Below are 24937 nucleotides of genomic sequence, written 5' to 3'. Positions count from 1 at the left end.
GCCACCCTGGCTCCTGGGCCTGGCGGCACGTCCCTGGATGGGGAGGGACTTCCGCTCTCACGTCCCGCTCTCCGCCCTGGGCTGGAGGGGCTGAGAGGGGCACATTCTCCCAGCCCGGGCGGCGCAGCCCTCAGGTTCCAAGAGCAACTTTACCCAGCCCCCACCCTCAGTGATGCCGTCCTCCCCCGGGGCCCCCGGCCCCGGCCTGGCGGGGCCCAGCGGGTGCACACAGGGCCTGGTTTGTCTGCTCCAATTATCAGATGTCCAGGCTGCCCAGGCTTGCAGGACATCGTGACCTTCCGTGCAGAAACCGCCCCCACCCCCCCGCAAGCCTCCTTCCTCTCCAGGCCCCCGCTGCCCAGTGCCCAGGCCAGGCCCCTCGCCCAGTGAGGCCGGCAGCCAGGAGGTGGGGAAGGGGGAGTGGGGGCTGGGACGGGCCCGCGGGAGCCCCAGGCCCCTCCGGGGCCAGTTCCTCAGCTGTGTCACTACCAAAAAACCTGGAGAAGTTCCTCAGCTTGCCCGCCTCCCAGCCTTTGAAAGAATAGGGGAAGGGGGTGGCGCGTGCTGTCCCCAGGCGACCGGGCTCAGGCTCCGACTCCCCATGCCAGCCGCTCCCGGGTCGTCCGTGCGGCCCCTTGGCGCGGCCTGGGCTCCTGGACGTCTCTGGTTCCCACCAGGATCCCCATCCCCGAGTCTATAGTGGCTTGCGTGCCCATAGTCCCGTCCCGGGAACCTTTAGCCATCACTGCCCCCGCGGGCCACCTCGGTCCCCTCCCCCTCTCAGGCCTGGGCCCACATGCCTGGTGCGTGCACTGGGGAACAAGGCGGGCCCGCAAAAAGAAAAACGAGGAGGCCCGGCTACTCGCGGGTTTACGGGCGCACGTAGCTCAGGCCTCCTCGCCCTTGGGCTGGGACTGGGCGAGCAGCACGGGAGGCGGGGCGCACGTCACCCACGCCCCGCCGCCCCCAGTCCCTATAAATTGAGGCTGCGGGTTCCTCCGGTGCTCTCTGCTCCGCCCCGTTCGACAGGCAGCCGCTTCTTCTCGTGCAGTGCTAGGTGACCAAGGCAGAGGCCGTGGGGGCTTGGGGGCCGGCGGGAGGAGGGGGCGTGCTGGCCGGGGCTTGGGCAGCCCCGAGGCGGTGCTGGGCCCCCAGAGCGGAGCCGCCGGGCGGGGTCCCGCATTGCAGGGGCGAGCAGAGTACGTGCCGTGCCCTGGGGTGGGAATGGAGGCCGGGGGGAGGGGCGCCGAGGGCTCTGGCCGCTGGGCTTTGCCGACTGCCCTGATGCTCACTCTGCTGTCCCCACAGCGCGTCCCCGAGACACGATGGTGAAGGTCGGAGTGAACGGGTGAGTGAGCAGGGGCTGGGCCCGGGCGGGACTGGGGTCTCCGCAGTGGCGTGGGGAGGCGGGGTGGGGTGGCCGTACCCCGCAAGGAGAGCTCAAGGTCAGCGCCCGGACGCCTCCGAGGGCCTCGTGTCCCTCACCCCTCAGCCGTGGCGCCTCCTGTGACTCCGCCCCTGCGGAGCCGAGCGTCCCCATCCCTCGCTGTGGCTCCATCCCCCTAATCCCCTGGCCCCGCGCCCCTTTCTCTGCTTTCGCGCCCTGCAGGGTCACGTGCCCGCGGGCGCCCCTCCCCCACGGGCTCCGCGGCGCGGGGGTGCGCGGGGCCTGCTGCGTGCACAGCCCGCTGCGAGGCTGGGTGTGCGGGCGCTCGGCCGCCATGTTGCAACCGGGAAGGAAATGAATGAAGCACCGTTAGGAAAGCTGCGTTCTCGCTTCCTCCCCGCCCTGGCGGTGCGATGACTAACCCTCCCGCCCCTGCCCTGGCAGGGCGGGGCGCCCTCGTCCGGGACGCCGCGCTGCGGCCGGGACGCTGGACCTCAGAATCCTAGCCCTGGTCCAGCCCGACGCCCCCCCCGCCGCCGCCATGATGCTCTTTCTAGATCATTCATCCTCAGCTGAATCCGAGTGGGTGTGTGGAGGGCCCGCCGTGCGCCCTCGCCCCAGCAGCAGTGGTAGCTGTGGCTCAGCGCCAGGTTTGGGGGAGCTGAGTCATGGGTGATGAGAAAAGAAATTTTCCACGGCAAAATGGCTCCTGCAGCAGCCACACCTGGCCCTCCTGTGCGCTCACCTCACAGCTGTCTGCAGCCCAGCCCAGCCTAGCGCTGACCCCGCCCCAAGGGCCAGCCTGTAAAGGTCACCGGGGGGATTGGGTGTCCGAGGGCCCAGGAAGCCTGCCCTGCTCCGCCGTCTGCCTTCCAGAAACCAGATCCTGGCTCCACCCCACTCGGGTTAAATTTAGCTGCCTGACCTTTGCTGCGGCGGGGGGCCTCCCTCCAGCCCCCCAGTAACTGCCCCCCCTCGGGTTTCTGGATGGGGAGCTCAGGTAGATTAGCAGGAGAGGGCTGTGGCATTAGGGCCATCTCCCCAGCTCTCTGGAGGAGGGGCCTGCAGAGGGGGTGGGCTTAGCCTGGCCTGCGCCTCTCTGACCTTTACTCCTGCCCTTTGAGCTTGGTGATGCTGAGTGTACAGCTCTTCCCAGGAGCCAGCATAGATAGCGCAGAGGGGTGATGGCTGCCATGTGCCAAGCTCATGCCCAGCCAATGGGTGGCAGTGGCTCCTGGAAAGACTTGGGTGGGGACCAGGGTAAGGTTGGGGCAAGTCTTCGAGCCTGATCTTAACCTCTTGGATGGAAAAGGAGATTCCATTTCACCGAGTGAAGCCAGGCCAGCCTGGCAGGGTGTCTTAAAGGCAACAAGATTAGGCCCCTTGGGGCTCTGGGGCTGGGGAAATCTTAGACAAGCAGCCCTCTGTACCCAGGGGTTCTGCATCCATGGGTTTAGCCAACTGTGGATGGAAAATATTCCTGAGGTTATGAAATTCCAGAACATTCTAAAAAAATCAGTTTACCTCCCACTGAGTCCGGCAGCAAATCCACGCAGATGAAATGACGTGGAAGCATCCGTAGGTAGCATCCGTCACCCAGATGTGGTTCGAAGTCTGCAGGGGGGCGTGCGGAGGAGATGCCTGCCGCTGGCTGCCACAGCACTTTCTACAGGAGGAAGCCGAGTATTTGGGTTTTGTGTCCAGGGGAAGGGCCTGGAGCCACATCCCCTTCAGATAGCGAGGGAACCGGGCTCTGCTCCCTGGAAGGGTTCGGTGGCCTAAGGACTGCATGCATGCATGCGTGCGTGCGTGCCTGCGAGGACACTCTGCTCATTCTTCCTTGCCTCTTGTCTCCCTCAGATTTGGCCGCATTGGGCGCCTGGTCACCAGGGCTGCTTTTAACTCTGGCAAAGTGGATGTTGTCGCCATCAATGATCCATTCATTGACCTCCACTACATGGTGAGTGCTGCCCCCTGGCGCTGGTAGGAGGAACAGCCTGGCTGAAGGCAGCCCCCTTGAGGGCCCTCGCTTGCTCCCCCAGGTCTACATGTTCCAGTATGATTCCACCCACGGCAAGTTCCACGGCACGGTCAAGGCTGAGAACGGGAAGCTGGTCATCAACGGGAAGGCCATCACCATCTTCCAGGAGTGAGTGCGCAAGACGGACCAGCTTTGGGGCGGTGACTAGGACTGGGGGCCGCCTTGGACATGGGGCACGTCACATCTCTGAGCTCTGTCCTTCCTCCCCCCCCCCAGGCGAGATCCCGCCAACATCAAGTGGGGTGATGCTGGTGCCCAGTACGTGGTGGAATCCACTGGCGTCTTCACCACCATGGAGAAGGCCGGGGTGAGTGGGCTGGGGACGGGGGCCCTGACCCTGGGATGTGGGGGAGGAGGCAGGCAGCTGAGCGAGCTTACAACCAACTCCTCTGCTGCAGGCTCATTTGAAGGGCGGAGCCAAAAGGGTCATCATCTCAGCCCCCTCCGCCGATGCCCCCATGTTTGTGATGGGCGTGAACCACGAGAAGTATGACAACTCTCTCAAGATTGTCAGGTGAGGCTGGCGGGAGGCGGGCGGAGGTGAGAGGCTGAACCCCCGGAGGGGGGGACTGGCCTTGCCCTGACTTACACCCTCCCTCTCTCATGTTGCAGCAACGCATCCTGCACCACCAACTGCTTAGCCCCCCTGGCCAAGGTCATCCACGACCACTTCGGCATTGTGGAGGGGCTCATGACCACGGTGCACGCCATCACTGCCACCCAGAAGACCGTGGACGGGCCCTCTGGGAAGCTGTGGCGTGACGGCCGCGGGGCCGCCCAGAACATCATCCCTGCCTCCACTGGCGCTGCCAAGGCCGTGGGCAAGGTCATCCCCGAGCTGAACGGGAAACTCACTGGCATGGCCTTCCGTGTGCCCACCCCCAACGTGTCGGTCGTGGACCTGACCTGCCGCCTGGAGAAAGCTGTATGTCTGGGTCGGGTGCTGGTGGTGGGCTGGTAGGCCGGCTGCTACAGCGGTGCTCACGCGGAGCTTGGCTGTCTGACCTGTTCTTACCTTCCTAGGCTAAGTATGACGACATCAAGAAGGTGGTGAAGCAGGCATCCGAGGGCCCCCTGAAGGGCATCCTGGGCTACACCGAGGACCAGGTACTGATAGGACGGAGGACAGGGCCTGGGGCCGGTGTGGCCCCGCTCATGAGGGCGGGGTTCCCACACTTAGCCCTCTCCTCCCCAGGTCGTCTCCTGCGACTTCAACAGTGACACCCACTCCTCTACCTTCGATGCTGGGGCTGGCATTGCCCTCAATGACCACTTTGTGAAGCTCATTTCCTGGTATGTGGCTGGGGCAGGGGACAGGACAAGGCTTAAGAAGTCAGTTGGGTTCTGGTGTCCCCCGGTGGCCTTCTCAGAAAATAACCCTTAACAATTCCCTGATCACCTTCTAGGTATGACAACGAATTTGGCTACAGCAACAGGGTGGTGGACCTCATGGTCCACATGGCCTCCAAGGAGTAAGAGCCCTCAAACCACCGGCCCCAGCGAGAGCACCAGAGGAGGACGAGAGGCCCTCAGCCGCTGGGGAGTCCCTGCCCCCACTCAGTCCCCACCACGCTGAGAATCTGCCCCTCTTCACAGTTTCCATCCCAGACCCCCTGGAGGAGGGGAGGGGCTTAGGGAGCCCTACCTTGTCATGAAACCATCAATAAAGTCTTCTGCACCCAGACAACTCTCTTGTTCTGTCCCAGGGCAAAGGGGAGGGTGCTGGGTGGACAGGGCTGAAGGCTGGTTTCAGGTACCCAAGAGGGATCTGGCACACCCACGGGACCGGCCCTAGGCAGCCCCCCTCTGAGGCTCTGTGTGCTGCAAGAACTGCAGCGGGTCACTTGTGCTTGGCTGAACATGGGAAGTCACGGCTGTGACCTTGGCCTCTGATGCGCAGCACACGTGGCAGTGTGCAGGCCGAGCTGTGACTTCACCTGGGCTGCTCAGGTCTTTGGAGATTTGATGAGGCAGATGGCACAGGCCCCTAGCACTTGCCCAATGCACTAAGCACTGTAGAACCTGAAGGAAGGCTGGTGGCCACCCCTGGTAGGTCAGAGGGAGGTGGCAGGGACACCATCTTCAGGTGAGGTGTGGGTTTAGCTGGCAGGAGCCACTTGCAGGCTCTTACTCTGAGCAAGTTCCTGTAACCTGTGCCTTGTACCTTTACAAAAGGACGAAGCAGCACGCAGCGCGGTGGGGGCTGTAGTGAACAGAAAGTGCTTGAAACTGTGACACAGTGCTCAATAAATACTGCCAGCTTCATTATTATTAACGACTCCATTCAGCTCCGCACAGCCACCTGCACTGAGTGAGTCCTCTGTACTGTCTCCAGGAAAGTCAGCCTGTCAGTCTTGGGGTAGGCCACGCCCCCCGGAGGCGGCTCATCCTGGGCGGAGACCCTGAGCGCTCACGCACACACGTGCACAGCCGGAAGCCGTGCCTGGGAGAAGCTTCACTGCCTCCTGGATGCTGCTGTACCCAGTCCCCCGCATGGCAGGGAGGGCGTCCCTTTAGTGCTCGGCGCCAACACGAGGGGAGGGGCCGACACCCACAGCTGACAACGCGGGCCGGAACGGGCCAGAGCACCAAGGCAGGCCTAGGTGTGGCCCACGCCGTGATGGAACCCCAAGCTGAATCCACTTCATACCAGTGCCCGGGCCAGAGCGAGCTGGCTGGAACCCCAGGCGTGGAGGCCAGGGCCCACGTTCACATGCCTCACACAGCGGACACAGGAAGGGGCTGTGCTTGCTCCAGCAGATCAGCGATGGGCGAGTAGCAGACACCCACGTGGGAGGGCAGTGGGCCCAACCGTGGGGGGAGGGGTTGGCTGGGGAGGGCCGGGCCCAGCCTTGCTCCAAACAGTCCAGTAGCCCGGGAAGGCCCAGGCAGGATCACTCCGTCCCCAGGGGCCAGGGACACATCCCTCTGTGCGCCCCCACCCTCTGCCTCGGTGGGCTGCAGGAGTGCCGAGAGGGAGGGCGGCCCCTATCTCATGGAGCTGTCGGATGAGACGTCGCGATCCGAGTCCTCAGTCTCGCTTGGCGGTGGCGGCGGGTCGCTAAGCGGGACCGCAGTGAAAGCAGGAGACTTTCTAGAAAAAAACACCCACCGTCACCAGGGGAAGGCCCAGGTCCCCAGGGGCAGGCGACCCTCGTCCCCGGGCTCATCCTCTGGCAGCTGAGTGACACTCTGGCAAGGGCAGGCAGCAGGTGGGGTGAAGGAGGGGAGGGTGGGAGCAGAGTTCTCCCCCACGCCACCCTGTCTGTATCCTGGGGGCAGGGCCCAAGTGCAGCCCCTGGGGCCGGGCCTGGTTTGCATTTTCCTGACTTTTTGCTTTTCTAAATCTGCTTTGTTAGTAACTGTAACTTCCACGGGGTCAAACGCATGAATCGAGGTTCCAACTTTTAGATAAAAACCAGCCCTCACATCCCCTCTGCTCCTTGCTAGTTTGTCAGATGCTCCCACCAGGGCAAGCATAGAGCTGGTGGGGGGGGGGGGGAGTGCCTGGGCACCCTCACATCAAGTGCCACCACCACTGCTGGCCATGGGGCTACCCACCCCCCCACTCCAGGGAGGCCCTTACCGGTCCCCCGACTGCGTGATGAGCCGGCGGCAGGTCTCCATCTGCACGTCCAGGCCCCGCTTCATGCTGCACATCTCCATGTACTCGTGCAGGTGTCGGTTCATGTCGTTCTTGGCCGTGGCTAGCTCCAGCTGCGACAGAGCGGGGCAGGGCCACAGGGGTTAGCAGGCCCAGGGCCGGCAGTGCCCGGCTCCCCGTGCCAGAAGGCTGGCACGCCAGGAGCAGCAGCTGGGCCACAGCCAAGGCACCCAATACATTCTCCTCTCAACCGGTCTCCCTCTCAACCGGTCTCCCAGAGTCTGCCTACAGGGCAAAGCTAAGGTGTCTGTGTGAGCTGCATTCCTCAAGAACCTGATAAGGGGAAGAGGAGGAAGACAGGAGGGAGCCGCCACCACTCTCCACTGCCCCAGGCCACCTCTGGGAGCCAACAGGACTCCCTGCACGCAGGAGGCAACCTGAGCGTGCAGCGCATGGGGCTCGCTCCTCACCATATTCTCTTCCTTACTTATCGTCCAGACGCTAAGAGGACCACCGCCATGCTGAACATCCGGCTGATTAGGAGATGTATCCCGGGTGGCAGCTGTGGCGAAACAGGCAAGCCGCCACCTGGGACACCTGCATCCTCCCTAAGTCGGAGTATGAGCTCCAAATCCTGGCTACTGTGCTTCCGACGCAGCTCCCTGCTAACACGCCTGGGAAAGCGTAGTACCTGGGCCCCTGCCACAGGCGCGGGAGAGCCGGGTGGAACTCCTGGTTCCTCCTGTGGCCTGGCCCAGCCCCAGCTGTCACAAGCGTCTGGGGAATGAACCAGGGGATGGAAGATCTTGTCACTCTGCCATTAAAATAAATAAATCTTTTGAAACAAAAATAAGATGTATCTCAACTTCAGAAATGTTCTATGTAGAAAATGTGGGGCTAGGGGGCTGCTGTTGTGGTGTAGCAGGAAAAGCTGCTACCCGCGGCTCCCGCATCCCATCTGTGCACTGGTTCAAGTCCCGGCAGCTCCACTTCCGATCCAGCTCCCTGCTAATATGCCTGGGAAAGTAGAGAAAGATGGCCCAAATGCTTGGGTCCCTGCACCCATACGGGAGACCCAGAGGCAGCTCCTGGCTCCTGGCTTTGGCCTGGCCCAGCCACGGTCATTGCAGCCATGTGAGGGAGTGAACCAGGGGATGGAAGGTCTCTTTGTCTCTCCCTCTCTCTCTCTAACTCTGACTTTAAATCTTTAAAAAAGAAAGAAAACGTGGGGCTCATCGGGATAGGCAGGCTCCCTCCCAGAGCCTGATTCTGCGGCAGAGGCTCCGGGCAGGGAGGCGGCGGCTGCGGTGGGAAAGCTCTGGGCCGGCAACAATCTGCAGCCTCTGTTTTGGGTACAAAGGACAGGGGCCAGGACTGGAAGAGAAGCAAACCGCCTGGAAGTGATTTGCTCAACGGCTTGAGAGCAAAGAGAAAGGGGAGGAAGCCGCCCGTGAGCAATCGGCAGAGGGCAGAAGAAGCCACCCGAGTAATGTGCGCTGGCCGGCGAGGGTGGGAACGTGGGAAAGGAGCGGACGGGTCCCAGGGCCACACAAAAGGGGCGGCCAGCACGGCGGCATGGGCATGCGGGTGCGGCGGGGGCTCTCCTGGAGTGGCAGGCCACCCTCAGCTGGGACTGCAGCCGCAGGCCTGGGGCCACGAGCAGAGCAGGAGGTGCTGACCGTTCAAGCCAAGGAGAAAACACCGACGCCACCCGCCCGTCCCCCAGCCTCTCCACTTAGGAAGTCAGCGTGGAGGGCGTGCGTTTGGGAACTGGAGGTCCGGGGCACAGGGAAGAAGGAAACAAGCCAAGCACTTGTACCCAAAGGCTAAGCACCGCCACCAGCAGTCTCTACGTATTTCTACGCCCCTTCTCCCACCGCTCCTGAGTTCTGATTTGTGTGGAACACTTGTACATTTCCACGGCTCCGGGGCAATACTTCCACACACGGAAACTGAGCAAAATGATCAGAGCGTCCTCATCCTCTCCTGTGTCTGCGGCCTGAGCTCCAGCTCTTTATCCAGAAGTGCAGTCTCCCCGCTGGGCTGCGGAACCGACTGCGCCTGGGTGCGTGCCCCCCTGCACCCACACACTTAAAGCACAGGCAAGGCAAGGACAAGACCGGAAGTTAGGTGCTGAATCCTTGAATCCTCAACAGCCTCTCCGGAAAATTGCAGCATCTGTGCGAGCAGAGGACTGTGGGTGGGGATGAGAAGGTGGGAGGGAGCAACTGGGCTCCACCATCCACTGACGGGAAAGGCCTATGGCCATGTCAGCAACCCTGAGAGATCAAGGTCACAGAGACCCAGCACCTCGGCTGCGCTGGACGGACCACCACAGGCAACACTGCCGCCGAGGCCACCAAGCCAGCTCCCCTAACACTTCCAGGTTTCATTCTGCAGAGAGGAGCGGAGAGACGCACGACTCAGAACACGGCCCAAAAGGCACACCTCCATCTAGAATGTTCTGTCCTTCCTATCAGGGAGTATGTCAGAGCAGGCACTTCCGGTCCAGGGCAAGAGCCCAGCAGAGACAGCAGCCCCATGTCCCCATGTCATTTCAGTGTGGCACTGGAGGGGGGCCCAGGTCAGCTAAGGGGGCGGGGGACATGGGGAGACACAGGCATAAACACAGGCATGGGGACCAGTCCTAGGAGCACCAATCTGGCTGTGCCTTTAAAACTTAGCGTTTGTCTGTGCAGGCAAAGAAAACCCAGGAGCAGGGCCATCTGGTACGTGTCGGGAGAATGAGGAAGTGGGAAAACAGTTTTGCAACTTCCTTCTCAAAGTGCAGGCGGTGTGAGAGCACTGAGCGCAGGCGAGCAGTGTGGGCTGACGAGAGGCCGGGGAGGCGCACAGTGGTGCCTGCGGTGGCTCCTGGGGAACAACCCAACCCTCCACCCAGGGCAACCTCTGTCCTGGCAGCCCCCGAAGGCCTGCAGGTCAAGCTAAAGCACCAGCTGCACCTGCCCCCTCTCAAGGGCTCCCCCAGGCTCGAGAATAAGAATGGAGACTCCTCCACAACCTCCTAGGCTGAGCTGAGTGCTACAGCCCTGACAGTGCTAACGAATGCTGGCCGCAGCCAGCGCGGTGGCGCAGCAGGTTAAGCTGCTGCCAGGGATGCCGGCATGCCCTAACAGAGCACCAGTTCAAGTTCCACTTCCACTCCAGGGCCCTGCGAATGTGCCTGGGAGAGCAGGGGAAGATGGTCCAGGTACTTTGTCACCCACAGGGGAGACGCTGATGGACTTTTTGACTCCTGGCTTTATGGCCCATCCCTGGCTACTGCAGCCATTTAGGGAGTGAACCAGTAGATCTCTGTCTCTCCCTCTCTCTCTGACACTACGCCTTCCAAATGAGTAAGTCTTTAACAACAACAATGGCCACTAGGGTATACTTATAAGCCAGTCTCAGCCCTACATGAGGACCCTTCTAAAAGTGCAGGAAAAAATGAGATTAAAAGTATATGGGGGGGCCCGGCGCCATGGCTCACTAGGCTAACCCTCCGCCTAGCAGCGCCGGCACACCGGGTTCTAGTCCCGGTCGGGGGGCCAGATTCTGTCCCGGTTGCCCCTCTTCCAAGCCAGCTCTCTGCTGTGGCCAGGGAGTGCAGTGCAGGATGGCCCAAGTACTTGGGCCCTGTACCCCATGGGAGACCAGGATAAGTACCTGGCTCCTGCCATCGGCCGCAGCAGCCATTGGAGGGTGAACCAACGGCAAAAGGAAGACCTTTCTCTCTGTCTCTCTCTCTCACTGTCCACTCTGCCTGTCCAAAAAAAAAAAAAAAAAAAAAAAAAAGTGTATGGTGGTGGGCACTGTGGCGCAGAAGGTTATGCCACCGCTGGGGATGCCCACATGCCATATCAGAACACCTTGCTCTGAGTCCTGGCTCCTCTGCTTCCAATTCTGCTTCCTGTTAATATATCCTGGGAGGTGCCAGCAGCTGCCTCATATACTTGGGACTTGCCACTCTGCGGGAGACCTGGATGTAGCTCTAGGCTCCCGGCTTCAGTTGTGGGCATTTGGGGAGTGCACCAGCTGATGGAAGAGATCCCTCTCTCTCTCTCTCCCTCTCTCTCTCTCTGTCACTCTGCCTTTCAAGTAGATGAAAATAAGTAGACTTCTTAAAATTTACTTATTTACTTGAAAGTCAGAGTTATAGAGAGGGAGAGGAAGAGAGAGATGAGAGAGAGACAGAGAGAGAAGTCTTCCATCTGCTGGTTCACTCCCCAAATGGCTGCCATGGCCAGGGCTGGGCCAGGATGAAGCCAGGAGCCAGGAGCTTCATGCAGGTCTCCCATGTGGGTGCAGGAGCCCAAGGACTTGGGTCATCTTCTGCTTTCCCAGGCGCAACAGCAGGGAGCTGGATCAGAAGTGGAACGGCCAGGACTTGAATCAATGCCCATACAGGATGCCAGCACTGCAGGCAGCAGCTCTACCCACTATACCACAGCACTGGCCCAGTAAACATTTTTTAAAAGATTAAGTCTATGGATTTGATGCCTTCTTCTGGCTTCTGACTCCAGCTTCCTGCTAATGCAGACCCCAGCAGGCAGCGATGGCTCAAGTAATGGGTTTCTGCCATTCCCATGGGAGACTTCATGGAGTTCCCAACTTCCAGTGCCAGCCTTGGCCAGAACCAGCCCACACAGACATTGGGGGACTGAATGAGAGGAGAGGAGAAGGGAGGGGAGGGGAGGGGAGGGGAGGGGAGGGGAGGGGAGGGGAGGGGAGGAGATCTTCCATCCGCTGGTTCACTCCCCAAATGCCCATTGCAGGAGAGGAGAGGAGGGGAGAGGAGGGGAGGGGAGGGGAGGGGAGGGGAGGGGAAGGGAGAGAAAGGGGAGGGAAAGGGGAGGGAAGGGAAAGGGGAGGGAAAGGGGAGGGGAGGGGAGGGAAGGGGAGGGAAGGGGAGGGAGAGAAAGAGAAAAAAAGAAAAAGGAAGGAAGGAAGGAAGGAAGGAAGGAAGGAAGGAAGGAAGGAAGGAAGGAAGGAAGGAAGGAAGGAGATAAGTTTATTTTGGTTCAGAAAATCTGAGGGCTGTGCATTGGCTTAGTGGTCCCGAAGCCAGTCCAGATGCCCACACCCCACCCTGAGTGCCCAGCTTCCTGCTAATACTCATCCTGGAGGCGGCAGCGATGGCTCCAGGTTAACTGGGTTCCTGCCACCCAGCCTGGGTTGAGTTCCGGGTCTTGGCTCTGCCCTCAGCCAGCCCCAGTCGTCACAGACATCTGGGGAGTGAACGAGCAGACATGTGCTCTCTCTCTCTCTCCCCCAACCCCACTGCCTTTCGTATAAGTAAATAAAAATAAGCTTATTTTAGCACAAACAAAATGTGAGGGGGTGGCATCTGGCTTAGCAGTTGCCAGCTAGGACAGATGCGTCCTACACTGGAGTGCCTGGGTTCGAGTCCTGGCTCCGGACCCCAGCTTCCTGCCAATGCAGGCCTGGGGAGGCAGCAGCGATTGCTCAGTATGTGGGTTCCTGCCGCCCACTTGGGAGACCTGGTTTGGGTTTCTAGCTCCCAATTTCATCCTGTCCCAGACCCAGCAATTGTAGACATCTGGGAAGTGAACCAGTAGATGACAGCTCTGTGTGTGTGGAGGGGGGTCCCTCTCTGTCTCTGTTTCTTTGCCTCTTAAATAAAATACGATATATTTTTTAAAAGTTTATTTGAAATGTACTCATAGGGGCCAGCACTGCAGCACAGTAGGTTAAGCCTCCACCTGCGGCACTGGCATCCCATATGGGTGCCAGTTCAAGTCCTGGTTGCTCCTCTTCTGATCCAGCTCTTTGCTAATGGCCTGGGAAAGCAGTAGAAGATGGCCCAAGTGCTTGGACCCCTGCACCTGCATGGGAGACATGGAAGAAGCTCCTGGCTCCTGGCTTCAGATTGGCCCAGCTCCAACCATTGCGGCCATTTGGGGAACAGATAGAAGACCTCTCTGTCTCTTCCTCTCATTGTCTGTAATTCTACCTCTCAAATAAAAAAAATCTTTTCATAGTTTCTTTATAATAGATTTTTCATGAACTTTTTAAAACAATTGTATTTGAAAGGCAGAATGACAGAGAGCAAAATCTTCCATCTGCTGGTTCAGGTTCACTCCCCAAGTGGCCCTAACAGCTGGAGTTGGGCCAGGCTGAAGCTAGAAGCCTGGAATTCCACCCAGGTCTCCCACACGGTGGCAGGGGCCCGAGCACTTTCACCACCTGCCGCTGTGGTGCACTTCCCAGGTGCATTAGCAGGGCGCTAGATCAGAAGTGGAGCGGCCATGACCTGAATCTGTGCTCTGATATGGGATGTGGACCCACTGGGCCCTCGAGAACTTTTTGAAGTTCCTTATACCTATGTTTTCAAAATTTTCTGCACCAAAATAAACTTATCTTTGGATTCCGTTTTCCACGAGCTTTTGGAGGTCTCCCCGTGTGTGTACTACCTCATTTGCTGTTCAAAGGAGCCCTCTGGGGCAGGTGTTACTAAGCTCCCTGTCTTAGACATCATAAACTGGCCACAGAGAGAACAAGGAGCTTGTTCGAGTTAGACCTGTCCGTCTCCGGAGGTCCTGAGAGCCCTCCCGGGGTACCACAGCTGAGACCACCCCCACCCTCAAGAGAAGGAAAGGCCCGGGCCACCGGGGCCCCCGCTCTGGGGCTGAGCCGCCCAGTGTGCACCCTCACCTCTATCTGGTCAATGGTTTCCTGGTATTCTTTCTCCCGGGTTTTGAACAGAGACTCCGTGTCCTTGATCACCTTCTCCAAGCTGTCTTCCTGCTGCTGGTGGGCCACGGGGAGGGGAGGGTGGGGGGGACAGGGCCAAGGTGCAGAGAGAGAGAGAACATCGGGTTAAGGGCAGCTGCAGAGAGTGGAGGAGGAGGAAAAAGAAAGAGGGAAGAAGCAGGGAGAGGCTGATGACTACACGGGGGACAGAGCGGGGAGGCAGGGAGGCAGGGAGGCGGGGAGGCGGGGAGGCAGGGAGGGGGAGGGCGGGCGCTGAGGGGCCCCGGGCCGGGAGGGGCGTTACCTCTCCCTGGGCCTCTGCCGCTGCCATGGCATAGCCTGAGAAATCCTCCCAGAGCAGCAGAGTCTCCTCGGTCTCCTCCCAAGTCAGGCTGTCACAGTCGTCCTCAAAATCACACTCCCTCCTAGAGACAGGGAGCCCACGGGTCAGGGGCTGCGGGGGCGCCGGCCTCGGGCTGCGTGGGCTGGGGGCGCTGGGGCGCTGGGGCGCTGGGGCGCTGGGGCGGCCCGGCACTCACAGCTGGTTGAGCATGCGCTGCATCTCCTCGTTGATGCTGAGGGCCGTGCTCTCCTCCTCGTCCCCAGCGGGCTGGCGGGGCCCGTCACTCTCCGACAGGGAGGGGTCCTCCTCCACAGCGGCCTTGCGCTCCCGCTTCCGCCCCCCCATGGATGGGACCTTAATGGGAGACAAGTGCAGAGACTACAGAGACGAGGCCGGGTGCGTGAGGAGCGAGGGCGGGCGGGGAGGCCGGGGCGAGAAGCGGGGACCAGCGGGGAGGGCAGAGAGAAAAGACACAGTTATGAGGGCAGCAAGAGAAACACGCAGGTCACCGAGAGACAGGCGGACAGACACGGAGCGGGCAGGGCTGCAGGCTGAGCAGGAAGACAAAGGAGAGAGAGAGAGAGAGAGAAAATAGAGCAGTAAGATAAGAGGAGCAATGGCTCGTTAGGGTCACGTCAGATGTGTAGGATGGCCAAGGAGGAATTTGGTTTTCTAGAAGAAAGTCTGTCTGGTGAGAGGAGACTCAATGGCACAGAGCTCTGGGCTGCGAGGAGGATGAGGCTACGGCGTGACAGAGCAGACCTCGCGTCACATCCAGATCTGGAAAGCCGGGGAGGGGGAGACAGAACGGGGGCCGAGAGCCAGGACACGGAGTGCAGAAGAGACCTGCGCTGAGGGCAGACCCGACGGCCAGAGGGCCTGGGACTGGGACACGAACAAGCGTGCGTGAGGTCAGACTAACCAGCTGCCTCTGTGAGGACGGCACGAGAGAAGATGAAGGAAGAGAGGAGAGAAGCAGACAGAGGAGAGAGAGGGAGACGGCGTTAGCTTCCAAACGCTCTCCTGCGGCTGGCGCTGGCCCCCCAGCCTAGTCCCACAGAGGGTCCCAGGGACCAGAATAAGGGCCCCCCAAAGAAGGGGGCAGGGCCCGTGCCCCTCGGGGCCAGTGTGGGGGAGTCTCTCGCCCCGCCCCACCCCCCCCAGCCAGGGGCAGCGGGGTCCTCACCTGGAACATGTGGATCATGTCCTCGCAGTTGCGCTGCTGAGCCACGTCACAGAGCTTGGCGGTGATGTCGATGCGGCGGCAGATGTCCATGTCCACCTTCATGGCCTTCTCCTGGATCTTGGTGTCCAGCTCCGACAGGTTCTGTGCGGGAAATGGGAACAGGACTCCAGACTGGGACTCGTACAGCTGTGGCAAGATCCAAGATCTCCAGCCTTCCCGCACGTCACTGTCAGCTCCACCAGGAAGCCCCCAACTCCCTGGGCAGAATGCATCCCTCTTCCTAGCATCCCCCCCCATGGCACTGCACCTGCTATAGCGGTGCTGTTGTCTGACTGGCTCCCTGGCCAGGAGGGGGCCCTGGAGGATGTGGCCTGGTGCCTGGGACCTACAGGGGCTGCCTGGGGCCAACAGCAGACCCCACCCTCCTGGAACTGAGGGTGAGGCGCGACTACCGGGAACCCTACAAGCAGGTGCCATACGGGAATAGTAATCACGGCAGCTTACACTCAGTACTAAACACAAGAGGACTTCACAGCATTTAAAAGGAAAATTTGTTTTGGTGCAGGAAATTTTTGAAACCCATGCATACCAGGGGTCTTCAAAGAGTTTATGGGGGGACAGGCACCTGGCACACCAGTTAAGTTGCCACTCAGGGATGCCCGCATCCTATATTGTAGTATCTCTGCCTCAGATTCCAGCCTCCTGCTAATGCACACCCTGGAAGGCAGCAGGTGATGGCTCAAGTACCTGGGCCCTGCTGCCCTTGTGGGAGACCAGGGTGGAGTTCTAGGCTCCTGGCTTCTGCCTGGCCCAGCCCTGGCTGTTGCAGACATTTGGGGACTGAACCTGTAGATGGAAGGAAGATCTCTCCCTGTCTCTTCTGTCTCTATACCTTTCAAAGAAAATGAAAATAATAAAAACTAAAACAAGAGATTATGGAAACTATACATGTTTTTAATGGCATCCTCCATCTTTTTTTTTTTTTTTTTTTTAAAGATCTATTCAGGGCCCTTCAGCAGATAAAGCCGCTGGGGCACTGGCACCCATATAAGTGCTGATTCACGTCCCAGCTGCTCTATTTCTGATCCAGCTTCCTGCACCCATGTGGGAGACCCATTCCTGGTCATTGCAGCCATTTGGGAAGTGAAACAGCAGACGGAGGATCTCCCTCCCCCTCTCTTGCTTCCTTCCTCCCTCCTTCCCTCTCTCTTTGTAACCCTGCCTTTCAAATAAATCTTGAAAAAAAAAAAAAAAAAAAAAAGGTTGATCAAGGCCTAGGGCTGGTCCAAGCCAAAGCCAGGAGCCTGAGTCCCACCTGGGGGTCTCATGTGGGTGGCAGAGGCCCCAAGTATTGGGGCCGTCCTCCACTGCCTTCCCATTCACTTCCCAGCAGCCAGGATTCAAACCAGCACTCAGATTTGGGTGTTGGGTTGCAGGCAGCTGCTGAGTTTGCTGGACCACAATGCCAGGCCCCATCTTGGTTTTTGGGTTTCTTAAAAATCTATTTAGAGGGGCCAGCACTGTGGCGTACTGGATGCCACCACTTGCAGTGCCAGCATCCCATTAGGGCAACGGTTCAAATCATGCCTGCTCCACTTCCGATCCAGCTCTCTGCTATGGCCTGGGAAAGCAGCACAGAATGGCACAAGTCCTTGAGCCCCTGCACCCACCTGGGAAACCTGTAAGAAGCTCCTGGCTCCTGGCTTCAGATTAGTGCAGCTCCAGCCCTTGCTGCCAACTGGGGAGTGAACCAGCGGATGGAAGACCTCTCTCTCTCTCTCTCTCTCTCTGTAACTTTAACTCTTTCAAATAACTAAATAAATCTAAAAAAAAAAAAAAAAAAAAAAAAAACCTGTTGTGGCACAGCAGGCTAAGTCATCACCTGTGATGCCAGCATCCCATATGGGCACTGGTTCATGTCCCAACTGTTCTACTTCTGATCCAGCTGCCTGCTAATACACCTGGGAAAGTAGCAAGAGGATGGCCCAAGCCCTTGGGCTCCGCATCCATGAGGGAGATCTGGAAGAAGCTCCTGGCTCCAGGCTTACATCTGGCCCAGACCTGGTTGTTGCAGCCATTTTAGGAATGAACCAGCAGATAGAAGATTTCTCTCTTCTCTGCTCTTCTCTGTCTTTCCCTTTCTCTAACTGGCAGAGTGGACAGTGGACAGTGAGAGAGAGAGACAGAGAGAAAGGTCTTTCTTTTCCATTGGTTCACCCCCCAGTGGCCGCTGTGGCTGGCACGCTGCGCCGATCCGAAGCCAGGAGCCAGGTGCTTCTCCTGGTCTCCCATGGGGTGCAGGGCCCACGCACTTGGGCTATCCTCCACTGCACTCCCGGGCCACAGTAGAGAGCTGGACTGGAAGAGGAGCAACCGGGACAGAATCCGGCGCCCCAGCCGGGACTAGAACCCAGTGTGCTGGCGCCGCAGGTGGAGGATTAGCCTATTGAGCCGCGGCGCCAGCCTCTAACTGGATCTTTCAAATAAATAAAGCTATTTATTTATGGTGGTGTAGTAAGCTAACCCTCTGCCTATGGTGCTGGTGTCTCAGCTGTTACTCTTCCAGTCCAGCTCTCTGCTATGGCCTGGGAAAGTGGTGGAGGATGGCCCAAGTGCTTGGGCCCCTGCACTCACATGAGAGACCCAGAAGAAGCTCCTGGCTCCTGGCTTCAGATTGGCCCAGTTCTGGCTGTTGTAGACATTTGGGGAGTGAACCAGAGGATGGAAGTCCTTTCTCTCCGTCTCTCCCTCTCTCTGTCTATAACTTTACCTCTCAAATAAATAAATCCATTTATATTTACTTGAAAAGCAGACAGACCAAGGGAGAGGCAGACTAAAACCCATTGGTTCACTCCCAAACACCTGCAACAGCTGGAGTTGGGCCAGGCCAAAGCTGAGAGCTAGAAACTCAATCCACAGGGCTGGCACTGGCGTAGTGGGTAAAGCCACCGCCTGCAGTGCCAGCATCCCACATGGGTGCTGGTTCAAGTCCCGGCTGCTCCATTACCAATCCAGCTCTCCGCTATGGCCTGGGAAAACAGTAAAAGATGGCCCAAGTCTTTGGGCCCCTGCACCCATGTGGGAGACCCGGAAGAAGCTCCTGGCTCCTGGCTTCGGATTGGTGCAGCTCTGGTTGTTGCAGCCAATTGTGGAGTGAACTAGTGGATCTCTCTCTCCGCCTCTTAAATAAATAAATAGGAAGATAGGAAGATAGGAAGATAGGAAGGAAGGAAGGAAGGAAGGAAGGAAGGAAGGAAGGAAGGAAGGAAGGAAGGAAGGAAGGAAGGAAGGAAGGAAGGAAGGAAGGGAGTCAATCCAGTTCTTCCATGTGGATGGTAGGGACTCAACTACTTGAGCCATCACCTGCTGCCTCCCAGGGTGCACATCAGCAGGAAGCTGAAATCGGAAGCAAATCTGGGACTGGGACCTATCACACTCCAATACGGCATGTGGATATCCTAAGCAGTGTTCTAACCACCAGGGCACACCTGCCTTTAAATACCTCTTTTAATTTGATTTTCCATGCATTTTAAAAACATTTATTTTATTTATTTGAAAGGTAGAGTTACAGAGAAGGGGGGGAGTCTTCCATCTGCTGATTGACTCCCCAAATGGCCACAATGGCCAGGATGGGCCAGAGTGAAGCCAGGAGCCAGGAGCTCCATCTGGGTCTCCAATGTGGGTACAGGGGCCTAAGCACTTGTACCATCCTCTGCTACTTTCCCAGGCACATTAGCAGGGAACTGGATCAGAAGAGGAGCAGTGGGGACTCCAACTGGTGCCCGTATGGGGTGCTGGCACTGCAGGTAGAGGCTTAACCTGCTATGCCACAGTGCGTGTACCTCCATGATTTTTTTTTTAAGATGTATTTATTTATTTGAAAGGCAGACTTATAGAAAGACAGAGAAAGGTAGAGAAGGAGATATCTTCCATCTTCTGGTTCATCCCCCAAATGGCTACCATGGCCAGGGCCCAGCCAGACAGAAGCCAGAACTCCATGGTCTCCCATGTGGGTGCAGGGGCCCAAGCACTTGGACCATCTTCTGCTGCTTTCTCAGATACATCAGCAGGAAGAGGAGTGGCTGGGACTCGAACTGGTGTTCATATGGGATGCTAGTATTGAAGGCTGTGGTTAACCCACTGTACCCCAATGCCGACCTCTCTGTGAATGATCTGAAGGATGCTTGTGCTCGCCAGGCCCTGCCCTGGATACAGAAAACATTCACGTAATTCTCCCAAGTGCAGGTCTTTTTGCCCCCGGCCAAGGCTGAGGTTCCAGCAGCAGATGAATATTCCCAAGCACTGGATTCGCCCAAGGCCACACTCCAAGCTGCAGCGCCTGGACATGAACCTGGCTGCCGGCTCTGAAGCTGCGCTCTTACTAGGGCTGAACAGCCCCAGTAACATGCAGGCCACACTGCCCATGTGACCCAGCACCAGGCCTTACTCCTTCTTCAGCTCTTGCCTGGCAGCCAGTAAGAGGGAAGGAGTGGAGGGCGGCACTGTGGCCCAGTGGGTTAGTCCCGGCCTGCGGCACTGGCATCCCACATGGGTGCCAGTTGGAGTCCCAGCTGCTCCTCTTCTGATGCAGCTCCCTGCTCATGTGCCTGGGAAAGCACCGGAGGATGGCCCAAGTGCTTGGGTCCCTGCTCCCACATGGGAGACCTAGAGGAGGATCCTGGCTCCTGCCTACCGACTGGCTCAGCTCCGGCCATTGCAGCTATTTGGAGAGTGAACCAGTGGATGGGAGACCTCTCTCTCTGTGTCTCTACCTCTCTGTAACTCTTTCAAGTAAATAAAATAAATAAATAAATCTTTAAAAACAAGAAAGGGCGGGGCTGAGCACAGGCCCACAGCGCAGCGCTCTAGGAAGGGCTGCCCGCCTGGCGCCAGCAGGGTCGGCAGAGGTGCCGCACTCACATTGCTCATGAGCCCCTTGAAGACCACCAGCTCCGCTTTCAGCTGCTCCACTTTCATGGCCAGCTCCTCTTGGCACGCGTCAGCCTCCTGGGCTTCCTATGAGCGGGGAAGACCACGACATCAGTGGCCACGTGGGCAGAAGCTTACGATGACAAGGAGGCACAAGGAGCCGGCACTGGGGCCAAAGGCCCGTGGGGGGACCCCGAGGGGAGCACAGGCAACAGGCCAGCCGCCCTCACCTCCTGGAGCTCGGTCACTCGGTCTTGCAGCTGCATGCGCACCGTGTACTCTTCTTCCCACCTGACACACAAGGCAAGGAGGGGAGAGAACTCAGGCACTGAGGCCTCCCTGGCCTGCAGTTCCCGGGTCAGGCTCAGCCCCCAGGCGGGGGCCAGCAGCAGCTGTTGGCTGCTTACCAGCTGCCTGCCCGGAACTCCGGGCCACGCCCCAGGACTATATTTAAGAGCAGCTGCTGCTGCTCTAGGCCCTGGCACCCCAGCTCCCCCAGCTGTCTGGCCAGCCTCGACACCCACCACCTGCCCACACCAGACTGCCAGGCCCGCCCGGCCCAGTCTCCCACCTTCAGTGGCACAGATCCGGTCTCCCGCCTCCTGCCCGCACCAGAACAGAGCTTGTCTAGCCCGCTGCCCTGTCTCCCGTGGGACCATTTAACCCTGCAAAGCATCTGCAGGACACACACCATATCAACAGGGCTGTCAGGAGCCTGGGAGGGAGGAGATGCTCAGAGTCCTGTTCCCCCCCCCCCAGTTCCCCCCAAGCCCCCTCTACAGGAGCCGCAGAGAGGAGGCAGGGCCGGCCCAGGGGCCTCAACTCCCCAGCAGCCTGAAAGCAGTAGACAGCAGGAGGCGGACGGAGAGAAATGCCCAAACCCAGGGGGAAAGGGAGATGAGAGCGGCTGCAGTCCCCACGACTCAGAACGCAGACACTAAGGGGGCCACACGTGGGCTCAAGGCACTGGCAGCCACGGGGCAGGGCCCAGGGCCCAGTGGGAAGGGGAGGCGGGAACGACACCACTGTCACCCCAGGACCTATTCACCTGTCACGCTCAGACCCCCCTCGCTGCCTCATCAGAACGGGGGCTGCACCGAGACAGAAAGCTGGTTAGCAAGCAGCGAGGAGGACAGCCAAGAAATCAAAACCAAGAGTGCGCTCCCAGAGCCGGGATTCCGTCTCTTCATGCCCCTCCCTCCGTGGCCCTCTCCAGGCCGGCCCTCCTCGTGCCCTCCTGTGCAGCTCACCCGCAGCCGCACTGCAGTGTTCCTAATAATAACTCCTCGGCAGCACCTCACGCCCCTCCCGGGCAGGCAGGGCCTCCACCCTGGGCGCCTTGGCTCCCGCCTCCTTCCCTGCCGGCCGCCACATGTCCCTCTCCTCTGGCTCTGCATTATCTTTTCTGGGTCTTGCTTTCTTTATCTACAACATAAAAGATTGGGATGTGGTACCCTCCTGTCCCTGGAGTCCCCAGGTCCCTTGGAAAAAGCCAGCAAGACTGCCGAGGGGACATTACCCCTCGTACATCAGGGGAGGCACCAAGTACTGCGTGACAGCGAGATGAACACATTCCGTGAGATTCAGGCTAATGAAAGCTCACAGGGTAAAAACTGAATCACCCGCAAGCTCGCTGGGATTCGATCTGCCCGGGAGCCGGACTTTCTTCCCCCAAGTGGGTTTGTTGTAATCTCCACTTAAATACGGTCTCTCAGGGCTCCCCTGACACGGGCAGACTTGGAGCAATTTCCATGCATCCTGCAGCTACCAAACATCTCTCCTCCAAAGAAATTCTATCCTTGAGTTGAAGAGAGAAGGCAGGGGCCGTTCCTGTACGGGAAAAACTGAGGCCTGGGGGGTGGGGTCACCCGAGGCAGAAGGGCTAAAAATGGAAGCCAGGAGGCCTCAGCTCCTTCCCAGTTTAGTACTCAAGCTATGCGAGGCCTTTCAGGCTAAAGACAGGAGCTACAGTGTTGCTATAAGGAGACCAGAATGAGGGCAGGGGATCTGGGGTGGAAGACCAAGTAAGTGCCAGCAGCACGTACCACATGGTTCTAGCTATGGGCCCTCTGCACGGCAACCCGCTGCAGAGCAATGAGCTAATCAGTCCCCTGGGAATAACTGTTTGCTGCCCTGGACAGCTGCACCAAGGACAAATACTCTTTCAGCTTAAAAAAAAAAAAAATGCCCTGAGAAGAGCAGTTGTTCCTGTGGTTGTGGATGTATTCCAGAACCATCATGTTCCACGGCTGACTGCATTAATTAACCCCCCCCCGGGGGGGGGGCAGGGACAGGGTTCCGGGTGGCACCTGATGGATGGTTTTCGGACAACTGAGACTTATAATGTGGCCTATGATTAAGGAAGCCAGCACGAAGCCTGGACTCAGCCCCAGGAAGCCTGCTGATCTGCGACTTGCCCGGGTCTGGCAGATTATAGATCCCCAAAGGGCGCCCCTCCCCCAGACTCAGCAATAACTTCCCAGAATGGTCAGCTAATCAGCAAAACCACCCACTGCTAACTCAGGCACCAACCCAAAACGGGTTGGGTTGGGTTGCATCCCCAAACTGCAGAGGCAGTTCCCCGGCCTGTCCACAAGGGGTCAGAGTAGCTGGCTTGAGGCTGGAGGCCCCCAAAACCAAAGCTGCCTGTCATCCCCTTCCTCCTCCACCTTGCCCGCATCCCTCAGTCTGCAGGGCCTGGCTCTGCTGCTGCTCCCGTGCTATGGGCCTGGTTACCAGCCACCCAGGGACTCCACATGGTGCCGGGCCACCACTCTGGCCCCTCGTGTCACCAGGTTGGCTCGGCCCCAAGCCAAAGTACAGTCATAGGGTGTGTCCATATTCTCAACTTCTTCCTACCCAGTTGCTTGCTCGTTCCATGCTCACTTCCTCCGCCTTTGGTGCTATATTTACACTTGCCCGGATTCCCCAAGGGCCCTATGATACCCACCCCTCGCCCTAGGAAATCCCCTTCACTCCTCTTTTTCTTGCTCTTTTGACTTACGGCAAGCAGCAAGGGTTTCCTACGGAGGCAGAAGGGGGTCCCTGGCTCCCGGGGGGGACATTCCTTTGGAGAACCCTGGGACTGCTGAGCGCATCCCCTCCCTCACCACCCTCTTCTGATCTCCCTAAAGTCAACCTCCCAAATTAAAGCTTTGGTAGTGTGTGGTGCTTACAGCCCCAAACCACAATACCCCGGATGCAGTATCTCTCGTCTCACGAAACCCCACAGTGGATAAACAGTCCTCCCAACACTGCAGCCCTGGTGAGATGGGGAGACATGCCAGAAGCAAGCATGCACTCCCCAGCGGTCTGTCCCTGGGCCCATCTATTTCCACCTCCTCCTTACACAGCATCAACTTCACCCCTGCTCAGGAACCCGCGCCAAGCCAGCCCCTTGCATGGAGCCGCCACGGAGCCCTGTCCCCACCCTCCCGGCCCCTACCTCCGCTTGTACTCGTCTCGCTCCCGCTTCACTTTAGCCAGCACGTTGTAGAGCGCTCGGATCTCGGGGGTGATGGTGTCGATCTGGACGCCCACCCCGTCGGGGTGCACCCACGACAGGCCAGGCCCTTGCACCAGCGTGGGCTCCAGTCCCGGGCCGAGCCGGCGGGCGTGCGAGAAGGACCAGATGGTGCCGGGCATGAAGCGGGCAGACGAGGAGTAGGCGGCCGAGGCGGAGGTGGCGGGCGCCGCGGGGGACGCCGCGGGGCCGGCCGGCGAGCGCGCGGGCGAGCCCAGCACCCGCGCCGCCGGGGAGCAGACGGCGGCCGGCCGCGCGCTCAGGGGTAGCCCCAGCGGCCGGATGGGGCTGACGAAGCCGGTCTGCACGGCCTGGTCGCGGCGAGCCAGGCCCCTCCGGCCCTGCTTACCCTCCTCCAGAGCCTGCTGCAGCTGCTTCTCCAGCAGCCGGTTCCGGCGCTCCAGCTCGTGCACCTTGGCCAGGAAGCAGCGGAAGCGGAGGTTCAGGGTCTTGAGCACGTTGATGTTGGAGCCCAGGTCGTTGCGGAGCGCCATGGCTGCGGGGGGCGCCGGGCCCGGGCCCGGGCCCGGGCCTGGCGGCGAGAAGGCCGCGGGGCCGGCGGGAGCGAGCGGCGCGGCGGGCAAGTCCCCTCCCCCGGAGAAGTGGTCGCCCCCCAGGGGTTCCCCCAGCGGCCCGGCCAGGCCCTGCTGCTCCTGCTGTAGGAGGAAGAGGTTGGGCCCGAATAACGGATTCATGGCTGCGCCTTCTGCTGGGAGACAGAGCCCGGTGCCAGAGCCGGGATGGAGGGCGAGCGAGAAGAGCCAATGAGGAGGCCGGGGAACGCGGCCGGCCAATCAGGCTGCCGGCGGCGGGGCAGAGGTCAGGGAGGCGGGCAGACAGGAAGCCAATGAAAAGCCTTCACAGGACACGGGGCTCTGGACCCTTCCGGGTCTGAGGCCGAGCCGGAGCGCCAGACCCCAGCTCCGCAGCTGCCTGGAACCCAGCCAGGGTGGCCTGAACCGCAGGACCGCCAGTATCCCACGGGTCCCTGTGGCAGGAGGCCCCTTCCCCCACTGCCTGCCTCTCCCCGCCCTTGCTCGCACTCCACGGTTCTTCCCTGGAGGGGCCAAGGACTGACGGGGCCTGAAGCTGACCCGATTTCTCGGGGGGGGGGGGGGGGGCGGGGACCCAGCTGTTCCTTTTTACAGGTTCCCACTCCCGCCCACCCTCCTCTACCCTTCAAACAGCAAAGGCAGTACCCAGTCCCCGG

At 59.5% G+C, this 24937-nt stretch overlaps 2 protein-coding genes across 4 annotated transcripts; one reads left to right on the top strand and one right to left on the bottom strand.

Annotated features, from left to right (window-relative positions):
- Positions 1-1017: 1017 nt before the first annotated feature.
- Positions 1018-5100, top strand: GAPDH (glyceraldehyde-3-phosphate dehydrogenase; the record flags this gene model as incomplete). Its single annotated transcript, NM_001082253.1, is given in 10 exon segments — positions 1018-1057; positions 1309-1348; positions 3248-3347; positions 3430-3536; positions 3645-3735; positions 3827-3942; positions 4041-4353; positions 4452-4535; positions 4624-4721; positions 4835-5100. Coding segments are annotated over 9 exon segments (1002 nt in total).
- Positions 5101-5671: 571 nt separating this feature from the next.
- Positions 5672-24468, bottom strand: IFFO1 (intermediate filament family orphan 1). 3 transcript variants are annotated; one of them, XM_051850193.2, is made up of 10 exons: positions 23650-24468; positions 20435-20495; positions 20196-20291; positions 15276-15416; positions 15012-15020; positions 14286-14467; positions 14051-14171; positions 13708-13803; positions 7015-7145; positions 5672-6522 (listed from the first exon to the last, which is right to left on the bottom strand). In XM_051850193.2, the coding sequence occupies exons 1-10, from the start codon at positions 24420-24422 to the stop codon at positions 6417-6419; spliced, it is 1716 nt and encodes a 571-aa protein (XP_051706153.1). In that variant the 5' UTR covers positions 24423-24468; the 3' UTR covers positions 5672-6416. The 3 variants fall into 3 exon arrangements, with proteins under 3 accessions (XP_051706153.1, XP_051706149.1, XP_051706150.1); XM_051850189.2 differs by lacking the exon at positions 15012-15020 and having other exon boundaries at positions 14286-14443; XM_051850190.2 differs by lacking the exon at positions 15012-15020 and having other exon boundaries at positions 13708-13800; positions 14286-14443; positions 23650-24467.
- Between the last annotated feature and the right edge of the window lie 469 nt (positions 24469-24937).

Source organism: Oryctolagus cuniculus, chromosome 9 (assembly GCF_964237555.1).
Source record: "Oryctolagus cuniculus chromosome 9, mOryCun1.1, whole genome shotgun sequence".
Classification (NCBI taxonomy): Eukaryota; Metazoa; Chordata; class Mammalia; order Lagomorpha; family Leporidae; genus Oryctolagus; species Oryctolagus cuniculus.
The sequence above is the reverse complement of the archived record's forward strand: the minus strand, read 5'-3'. Positions and strand labels throughout refer to the sequence as shown.